At 32.2% G+C, this 11,412-nt stretch overlaps 1 protein-coding gene across 1 annotated transcript; it reads left to right on the forward strand.

The window, feature by feature from the left end:
- Positions 1-7,215: 7,215 nt before the first annotated feature.
- Positions 7,216-9,992, forward strand: LOC121262022 (putative UPF0481 protein At3g02645). The gene is made up of 2 exons (XM_041164461.1): positions 7,216-8,700; positions 9,918-9,992. The coding sequence occupies exons 1-2, from the start codon at positions 7,216-7,218 to the stop codon at positions 9,990-9,992; spliced, it is 1,560 nt and encodes a 519-aa protein (XP_041020395.1).
- Positions 9,993-11,412: the final 1,420 nt, after the last annotated feature.

The following is an 11,412-nucleotide window of genomic DNA, read 5'->3' on the forward strand; positions in this document are numbered from 1 at the left end:
CCCAACGGATCCCATCTTTCTCTTGCTTGTTCAAGGACCAAAACCATGGAGCTTAAAGAATGAGCTTTCAAGAAAACCAGAGACAAAAAGAGAGAAAAAAATGGAAAATATAAAAATATCATGCGGCTGAGAGGAAAGCGAAACCATTGTGTGTGCCGTGGTGGTGAGGATGTGAGACGGAAAGAGGAAGAGAAATAATGGAGAAATCAGAAAACCATGAGAATGAAGAAGCCTCTGGAATGTGCTTCTTAGGGGGGGGGGAGTGAGAGAGAGAGAGAGAGAGAGAGATGAGGGAAATGAAAGTGTTGGTGTCAAGGGAAGAAGAAATATAGGAGGGTAGGGTTATTTTTCCCTTAAACGGTGCCGTATAGAGGTATGGGGGTTTGGAAATGGGCTGGGCAGTTTTGGGTACACATAAATTAGGCCCAACTTTTTTTTTGGGCTTGAAATGTGAAAAAGTCCCATTGTTAGGTGTTTGTGGACTTATTTATTTTCATAGTTTGTTTAAATTTTTTCACTTAATATACGAATTGCTTATAAAATTGTATTAAAAATTAAAAATATAATTTAATAATAATCACAACATTTAAGTGGTTATACATTTTGTAATATCTTATGGTTTGTTTATATTCTTAAAATTTAGATAAACTCACCTATCTATTGAATTACTTAATGCGTTTGATATAAGTTTGATATAATATGATTTATTGATAAACAAGTTTGATAATTAAAAAAACTATTATTCATATTGATTAATATCAGAAAACAATATATAAAGACATAAAGAAGAAAACAATAGAATTTTCGAACCTAAAAAAAAAAAATCAGATCATTTTCTGCAGTATTATATTGTATTTAACTTTAAATTTTATAAATATCCATTACATTTATTGTATTTATCATTATTGTTAATGTGCGATTATAGTGTCATTTGATAAATTTAACTTTAACTTTATTATATTCTGTTGTTTTTATATTCTCTTCCAGATAAATCTACTGGTTGTACTTTTTTTGACTCCAAGTGACCTCGCTTGCTGTTGATTTTCTGCATTTATACTATTCTTTTATTTGTCCTCTACTTTCTAGTATTTTCTTATCTTTCTCATATGAAAGATGTTTGTGCTATTTATTTTCTAACGACTACTCTACTTTTTCATATGTTTTATTTGACAAGCATATTAATTTCTAATTACTAATTATAATTAATGAACGCCTGTTATATGTAAAATTAAACTTTTACATGGAAATTATGCTGAAACTAAATGTTTCTCTATTCTGCTTTAAATATAAATACTACCGATGATAGTATATTCTCATTCCTTGTAAATAAATTTCTACTTTTTGTTTGCAATTATTTTATTGTTATATCCAAATATTAATGACCTATGTAAATATATATTGTTAAATTGTTATATGATATGCTTATCCATTTTCGTCTTAATTAAGAGACCAACTTTTATGATTAAAGGAAGATTTTTCTTGGTTGATCTAGATCAGCACTCCTATTAGAGCATTGGCATTATCAAGTCTAAAGTTTGACTAGAATTCTAAATTTTGATTGTAGCATTAAACTTTAGCTAGATGAATTCACATTGGACTAGCTATCTTAAAGTCAAAATAATAATATAATATTATATATTTTAATGATATTTTACATTTTTTTATATTTTACAAATATACTTCATATATTAATTAATTAATAATTTAATTTTTATTTAAAATTATTTAAATGGTCAGGTTGGCTATTTTCAATACCAAAACCACAATTAGTTTCAAAGACTGAACCAACACCAAATCAAGAACTTCTAGAAAATGAACCAATCAGAATCAAAACTAAACAATATAATGAAAAGTTACATGCATGCACACATTTCATTGGACTCGACGAATGCATCCTAAATTATAAATCAGAAGGTATTAGTTTCCTTCAAATGGAAAGGGGATAGACTTTACTTGATCAAAAGAAGACATCACAAAATGCAGCAGTGAAACAACAATAGAGGTGGCCTTTTATAATAAAAAGGGAAGGGACAACTCTCTATTTTTTTCCAATGTTCCACTTCCATTCAATGTTTGTTCATTGTCTTGGAAAGAGTTACTAATAATTATAATAACAACATGCTAATAACGTTGTACTCAGTATCAACAATGCCATCCAAACATCATGGTCACTTGAATCTTCAAGTTTTATGTTGCTCAAAGTTAGAGAAGTCTTCCAAAATTTCAAGCTACCTCCACTATTTGGCATATGTGAAGGAGAGTACATCTCAAGATCACTGTCATCAATGAAGTCTTCCTCATAATCATCTTCAGAATCAAAGTCAGATGAATCCTTTGTCTATGTTTCACCAATATCCTCACCGAGTCACCAATATCTTTAGAATTGTAAACAACTACAATTAACAGATGATAAAACATCATCTAAGAAAATGCAAGAATGCTATGTTGGAAAAACTAATGTCCAATAATGCTCTGTTGCAATGCTCTGTTTCTATAATTTTTCGATTGAATCGAATAACTGAATTGAATTGAATTAAGAAGGGCATGTACAAACTTTCTGAAAAAATGAAATTGTTCAACCACCCTAACAAAATAAAATTAAAAACTGGCAATCAAGCATCTTTCTTCATCATTATCCCTCCAAAACATTAACTATCAATCTCATAACAGTAAGAGTGTGAAGAGAATCATCAAAAACCTAATGTTCTGTTGGAAAAGTAAACGAAGAAAATATACTTCAGCCATCTCTTTAGCCTCGGCCAAGCACCACCTTCTGAGATCACTTTTATTCTCGACAACTAAATATGAGCATGAAAACAAGACAAATTCAAATAGAATAATGCTTATACACATAATAAGTTTTCAACAACCATTGGCTGTTAACAAATGTAAAAAATCACCCTCGTTCTTTCAGCCATTCACCCAAACATTAAATCTACTTAGATTGTTGGAGACTTGGAAGGAAACCATTCCCCAACAAATCAAAACCAGAATCGACATGAAATCAAAACTAGAATCAAGAAAGTCATAGAAATCAACAAATCTCCAACAAACCATAATGCATATAGAAAGAAAAGAAGAACCCGTGGACTATGAGTAATCAAAGTTTTACAGCCAAATATATATATATTTTTTAATTACAAGAAAGATAAGGCAAGACCATCTAGCCCATCCCTTTACTAATTTGGATTTGGAAAGCACCACGAAACTTCACTATTTTTTTATATTTTCTTAACAAACCAAGCAGGTGCAGTATTTCCAACAAAACACATACAATCAAAACAAAACCCACAAATCAAAAGCACAAAACAAGAAGAAGAAACAGAGAGAAGGGTAAAAAATGGGAAAGAAATAAGAGAGAAGAGGGAGAAGAGCGAGGAAGAGGGACTTACCGTTTGGCCTGAAAGAAAATTGGGAAGAAGACGACCGAGGGAAAGAAGAGGGATGAATGAGGGAGAGAAGAGGCGATGAAGCTTTCGGGTATGAAGAGAGAGAAAAGAACGAGGGAAAGAGAGAGGGGGAGGTTGATGAAAATTATAAAATAATCTGATGACTTGTGAATAGTAACTCGCCAATGTTGGCTAGCTTTCTTGATTTATTGTAGCTCAAGTCTTGAGTTTTGGACTTTTAGCTAGTCCAATGTAGATATTTTTTCTTATATATAGCTAAATTATGGACTTACATTGACATTTGGCTAGTCCATTGCTAATGCTCTTACATGTCTTGCACAAACTCTAACAAAGCAACCGGGTATGACTACAATGAGAATTTTCAATGTTACAATTGCAAGAGCATGACTGTGTCGCGGCCATGGTAAAAATTTTCTTTTATATTTTGAAATTATAGATTCTTACATCAAAATTAGAACGTACTAAATGTACTAACAAATAATAATCTCCTTGTTAGTTTTAGATGTCGAGTATAAATATAGGTATATGATGATAACGAATCCATAGCAGTCGTAACGCTCAGAACAACAACTGAACAAATCATCAATTGCACCACAATGGATCTCTTAGAACATGAAAACGAGATAAAATATGTATTTATAAATCTATTTTAAAAATTTGATACATTACTTATTTATATGTTTTCATCATTACAGGATCGCCTTTTATATTTTCAGAATATAGCAGCTCAAATTTCAACTAAAGAATGGATGATCCTGTTGGACGCACAGATAAATGAATACGGCCAATTGTGCTAAAAAAGTTGAATGTACTCTTTTGTTAATGCTGTTGTCGAGACAGTAAGTTAAATATTTTAAATATCTCAATTTCAAACTTATCGCTCTTATAATATATACTTTAAAAATATCTATACATATATAGTTGTGACTTGGTTCTTGTAAATCGTTATATTATAGTTATAAATGTTATGCAAATCGTGTGTATAATGTGTTGTAAACAGGAAAAAAAAATCTAAAAATATAGACAAATTTCTGTCCATTTATAGTTAAAAATTTGAAGCATAACAAAATTGGTCAACTGGGCAAACGCTTACTAATATATATATATATATATATATATATATATATATATATATATATATATCTGTATGCATTATTGGAAATATTCATATCATGTGCTTTATTTTGATTTTGCCTCCAACACAATGGGTTGAGTAAAATATTTGATATTAATCTTGCAGCTCCAATTATAATTTTGTTATTTTTTTTTTCTTAGGCTTAGATTTTATAATTTTGCCCATTGGCATATTGTTTCCGTGCAAAAGCTGACTCCTAGGCTGCAGCAACTATTTGATGTGGGATGATTTTTATTTTTTATTTTCCATTAATTGGCGGGTCTTATTATATAAATTAGTCTTCTTTCAATCGCTACATGCACCTGAGCCGAAGGCTCTCTGACCTTTCATTAACCATTTATATAAATCTAATAAGTGCATGGGGTAATTAGTATGTCTCCTCCTCCTAAAACACCTATATTATATATAGCTAGCTTGAAGAAGAAGAATAATAATAAATTAGGTACCTAAAAGAAAAAATATAAATTTGCAACGGATTATTTGTAATGATTATTTACGATGATATCGATTATTTGTAATAAAAATAGACTCATTTTTAATGTTTGTACTATTTTTTCAGGTCATTATCAGCCCTCTGAAATGTGTGGATGTAAAGAAATTAAATTGGCTTTTGCATGCCACGAGTGGTGGAAGGCTCTTGCCGCAGAATGTACCGTGGATAAACACATGTATTTTTCACGAGTTAGAGTTTTTATGGGATATAATACTTTTTGCGACAACTTATATATATCCCACAAACTGAAATTTGCGAGAACAACGTTTTTCTCACAAAAAAGATGTTTTTTTTTTTTTTTTTTTTTTTTCCACCAATCTCATTCTTGAGAAAACACGATATTTCTTGTAATGGTGTACGTACGTAAGGTTGTCATTTTCAAAATAAGTAGACTTGGAATATCTCATGGGGGCTGGAAAATTGATTGATTCAATTGGCTTAATATTAAACGCAAAAGATAATGTTTTGTAATGGAAGGTTGTTTATAAAAAAAAAATATATATATTAAATACAAAAGCCGTTCAACGCAATAATATTCTGGTAAAAACACAAAATCACAAGTACTTTATACAATGATAACGACGCGATCAAGAATTGTATGACACGTGCATTTATATCTTGAGGTGTAACAAATGATCATATTCGATCATCTAGGTCAATTTCGAGCCCGAGGGACTGATTTTGAATTTAAAGATATCTATTCTAAAATCACGAGTCTATTTTTTCATAATTTGACTGAAGATGATTTACTGTGCGTGCGTGCGTGCGTAATATAATAAGATGCATGGCCATCGTGAATGCATGCATGTGTACCATATACAAATGATATGTTCCAACACGGTAACCTAGGACCATTCGTATTATATATACATCTATAAACCCACGTTACCCACCAGGTAACGATCAAACCCTTCCCCCATTCCTCTGACATGCACGTACATACGAGGAAATAAATATGGTAACGAGGAAATTACATGCAACGAAAACGTGCATGAACGCGACCTAGCTAATTATGATAAACACGGTTTTTTCTTTTTTCCTTAAGAAAAGGAGAGGCGGTGATTAGAATAGCAATTCTCTTTGATTGTGACCATAGGAGCCCTCTCCATTGCAGAATATCCGGTTTGAGCTATAATTACTACCTCGAGGGCGAGCCAGTCAGCACAGTGTGCACCCTCAAAATATCTAACTGGTCCAAAACCCATCTCATAGCCCAAAAGTTAGGTTTTACTATCATAAGTAGTTTTAATTTATATTTTGACTCGAACTCCTGTCTTCAAAGACATGAAATACCAGTTTGTACTAATTAGACTATCAAGGTTTTAGTGCACACGACCTGTCAAGCTATCCTAATTCAAGTAATTTTTCTTATAATTAACAAAATGTTGTAGGAAAATAAACACAAAAGTAAAATCCTACATGGAGCATATATATATATATATATATATATATATATGTATGTATTCAAGAGCGCCTAATAGCGTCACCGATTCTCCAAAAAATGTGCATTTGAAACCCACCTCTCATATATTGCACAAAATAGGCAGTAGGTAATTATTATGCAGTGAGTTGTGCTATTTATCATTTTCATACGTCATATATTATTTAAATTTTTTTTTTAATTATTTTTTAGTTTTATTTTTCTTAAATTTATTAAATTCTTTTACTCATTATCTATATACAATATATTTTGTAAGAGAAAAAAAAAATATAATATATAATGTGTAAAAATAAGGAATAGAATTTTTATTATGCAGTCGCATACAAGATCTTCGTAACTCGGAAATTAACAGAGGCTCGGATATTGAGGTTGACTTTGAAATAAATATGGCGGTCATCTTGTCTAGATCAACGTATAAGATAAGGATCACCGATTCACCATGTTTGATTTGTTCCAGCGATTGACTAATAGTATTGTGGAAAAAGAGTACTGAGCCACCGCTGGTAGCTTCCGCGGCCTCTAGTAAAACTAATTATTCGCTCAAGTAAATCGACTGATATGATCAGTACAAAACGATATGCATAAATTAATTCTTAACTTGTACTCTTAAAACTCTCCAATCCTTTATAAAAGGCCAAAGGGTGTGTCTCTTTCCTCGCAATCTTGAAAGCAGATTACTCCAAGCCTTCACCCTCTCCATTTTCCAAAGGAGAACATATCCTACGCGTGAAAAGCAATGGAACCACCAAAAGTTACCCATGACCATGAATGGGTCATACATATAAGTAGAGCCCTAGAAGAAGCCCTCGAAGAGGACGATGAAACAGTTCCCACTAGCATTTTCAGCGTACCCAAAACCCTAATGTCTATCAAACCAGAAACATACACGCCACAGCTTGTAGCCCTCGGCCCATACCACCACCAGCGGCTTGAACTCTTGGAAATGGAGCACTCCAAGCTTGCTTCAGCTATGAGAGTGCAAAAGCACATCAAAGAAATCAAATTTCGTGATTTGGCGAACCGCATTGCGGAAAGTGATTGCATCATTCGAGCTTGCTACCATCGATTCTTGGTGTTTGACCCAGAAACACTCGCATGGATATTTGCCATTGATGCTGCCTTCATATTGGAGTGCCTCCAAAACTATTCTTCCATAACAAACCGAGGCTCACTTTTGCGAATATCTTCTAAAATGGCCCAGTTGATCGACTACGCTAGGAAGAAAACCACACATGACCATGCAATACTCAGGGATATCATCATGCTGGAAAATCAGATCCCTCTCTTTTTGCTTAAAGAAGTCCACCACGCATTTTATTATTACGAAGATCGTGACGAAGTATTAGCCGACATGCTGTTGGGTTTTTGCAAAGATCTATCACCCATCAAGTACGTTAATGATCAACAAAATTTCAGGGAAGAATGTTTCGCGAGAGCCCATTTGCTAGATCTTCTATACTACATGGTAATTGCACCAACCTTGCAACTTTCAACTGATTGTGAGCAGGAAAAGCCAGAAGATGATAAAGAGATTTGTTGGTATAGAAAAGCCTGGAAATTAATCTTGAAATCGCTATGGTATATTTATTTTACCTCGCTCCTCCTTCTTAGCAGAATTTTCAAGTCGAAAGTAGTCACACTCATACTCACAATACCATTCACAATAATCTCGACTTTTGCAAATCGAGGAAGCAAGAGTGCTACTGCTATAACCGATCTAATATCGACTGCAGAGAACATGGCTGAGAATTTGAAAATCCCATCTAGTCATGACGACGGGAAAGACGAAAGTCCTTTAATCGAAGAGATTGCAATCCCAAGTGTGACTGAGCTTCATAAAATTGGTGTAAAATTTCGTCCAGCAAAGGGTGGATTGAGAAGCATAAAATTTGACAAGTCTTCTGGCTCATTTTACCTTCCAGTTATTCACTTAGATGATAACTCCGAAGTGGTGCTAAGGAACCTCGTGGCCTACGAGGCATGTATTACCCCTGAGGTGATGGCTTTTACACGTTATACAGAGTTGATGAATGGAATAATTGATACAGAGGAGGATGTGAGGATTCTTCGTAACGCAGGGATCATCTTGAACCGCCTCAAAAGTGATGTAGAAGTGGCAACACTTTGGAATTGGATGACGAAGTCTGTGAGGGTAACAAAAGTTCCGATTCTTGACAAGGCCATTGAAGGCGCGAATACTTATTATTCGAAGAGTTGGAAAGTGAGCATGAACCTAAACATGAAGAATTATATCGTTTCTTGGTGGCCATGTCTTACCTTTCTGGCAGGGAATATTCTAATATTGCTATCCATGGTGCAAACAGCCTGTTCTATATACACTTGCTCTAAATGGATGCAAGCCCTATGAACATTCACACTTTTTCTTGCCTTACAATTTTATAATTTATTGACCGATCGATATGTCGACAGCACTTATATATATACGTTAATCAGTTGTGTAAGTATATTCTTTGATACATAATTCTTTAATATTGTAATCAATGTTAATGCATTCTTAATTTAATTTATAGATAATTTCGTGTCATATTTCATTTTGAAAATTCCGTTTATCAAATATATATTTAACCCCTGAAAGCATTCTGCATGGTGGCGTACGTGAAATTTTCCGTAAAATAGAATATGGAGAACTTGGACATATAAAATTTCGGAGGAAATTCCTTTCCTCGCTCGAGCACTCAATAAGTGCGAGGAAATTAGGAATTTCTTTATATAACAAACAAGATGGTGTTTTAAACTAAAAACGAAGAAAAGAGAACATGATGGTAATAGCATCCTAGCTAGCTAGATTTGGATAATGATATTGATTCTCCTGAACTCAAGGCAACGGTAAGAAAAAGTTCAAAACAGTACGAGAGCGTGCGACTATGAGTATGTGGGTCCCTTGCATTTTCATTTGAGTGGTTTTTTTTTTTTTTTTTTTTTTTTAAAGCGAGGAGACTATTTAAAGGTTAGGAGGAATTCTTCCACCAAATTGTATTTTTATTTAATTAATATGTGATTTTTTTATTTTTGTCATTCTATTTAAACATACACATATTTAAGTATTTAGAAATAAAAAATAATAATAAATCACATATGAAATTATATAATGAAAAGTTTTTATTTAGAATTCTTATAAGGAATATTATCACGCCATCTTATGATGGATGATCAATGGGTTGGAGGATTAGGATTATTGATTTGTCCTTCTAAGGAGGTTTTTATTTTAAAAGAAATGTTTTGACTACATATAAATTTTATAAAATAAACTCACAAATATATATGGTTTGACATGGTATATTACATTATAAAACTATTTATATTATAAAGGACGAAGTCGTGTTAAGTTATAAATTTATATATTTATGAATTTTTTTTTTATAGTGTAACACTAATATTATTTTTTCGGTCAAAGTATTTGCTCTTTGGGGCATCCAGATCATCAAGGTTCCAATTTGTGCAATGTCTGACTCGGGGCAATTTGGGTCTTTTGATCAGGAGAAGGAGAAGTGATCCTTTTGCAATCTTACTGAGAATGCACTTTGTAAGCTCAGGCCTTCTCCAGTTGATTGCGGACTTTTGTCTTGGGTTCACTTAATAGGTCCTTTTTATTGGGCTTGGGCTAGATCATTATTATTTAATATATGCATCTTTTTAAAATCGAGCTATTTTCTGTGTCAGAATATTATTTTTATTTTTATTTTACATTTTTATTTTATTTTTTATTTTTTGTAGTGTCGGGAGCCTCCAATTTAACAATTCAATTTTATTAAATGATTGTGGTAATGTAAACTCACTGCCGCCATGTCATCAACAAACAAAAAAAGTTATTGGATCAATTTTGATGACGAAGTAAATGAGCTCCTGAACATATTTCTTTTAATACATATATATACACACACTAGTAAGGGCAATGTGCAATCAGTTGACCAATTTTATTATGTTTCAAATTTTTAATTATAAATAGACAAAAATTTGTCTATATTTTTAGAATTTTTCCTATTTATAACACATTATATACACGATCTGCATAATATTTATAAGTATAATACAACGATTTACAAGAACTAAGTTATAACTATGTACATATATTTTTAAAATATATCTTACAAGTGCGATAAGTTTGAAAGGAGATATTTGAAACGTTCAACTTATTGTCTCGGGAACGGCATTAACAGAGAGTACATTCAGCTTATTTTGGCACAATTGGCCGTATTCATTTATCTGTGCATCTAATATGATCATCCCTTCTTTAGTTGAAATTTAAGCTGCTTAATTTTAAAAATATGGAAGTCGATCCTGTAATGATGGAAACATATAAATAAGTAATGTATCAAAATTTTAAAATAGATTTATAAATACACATCTTACCTCGTTTTCATGTTTTAAGAGATTCATTGTGGTGCAATTGATGATTTGTTTTGCTATTTATCCGAACGTTATGACTGTCGTAGATTCGCTATCATCATATACCTCTAAATATGTACATCTAAAATTAACAAGAAGATTATTATTTGTTAGTATTTACATTTAATACGTTATAATTTTGATGTAAGAATTTATAATTTCAAAATATGATAGAAATTTTTTTAAAGCAATTCAAAAGTACGGCGCTTACGTCTTACACACGGAAGACAGTAGAAATGATTAAAATATTAATGAATACAAATCAACAACAACAAAACAAGAAGACGGTAGAAACGTGCAGAAAATACAAACTCAAAATAGAAGACTTGAAACCAAAGGCCATCAGCCCTTCTTAAGAGATATTGTGGATATGCTGAGTCTTTCATTGGTACCAATATTTTATACACCAATGGATGAATTCTGGTTGACAGGAGAAGAATACCAGAAAAAATAAACAAAGTAAAAACAAATGTATTCCTCTTCAAGTCTTGAAGATTTTCATATTTTTCATTAAAAGTTTTGGCTT

Source organism: Juglans microcarpa x Juglans regia, chromosome 4S, assembly GCF_004785595.1.
Source record: "Juglans microcarpa x Juglans regia isolate MS1-56 chromosome 4S, Jm3101_v1.0, whole genome shotgun sequence".
Lineage (NCBI taxonomy): Eukaryota > Viridiplantae > Streptophyta > Magnoliopsida > Fagales > Juglandaceae > Juglans > Juglans microcarpa x Juglans regia.

What these genes read in the sequence shown, in the direction of transcription:
- LOC121262022 (XM_041164461.1), top strand. Translation starts at nt 7,216, where the DNA reads ATGGAACCACCAAAAGTTACCCATGACCATGAATGGGTCATACATATA. An exon ending in ATTATTCGAAGAGTTGGAAA is followed by an intron (nt 8,701 to 9,917) that starts GTGAGCATGAAC and finishes TGGGGCATCCAG; the next exon opens with ATCATCAAGGTTCCAATTTG.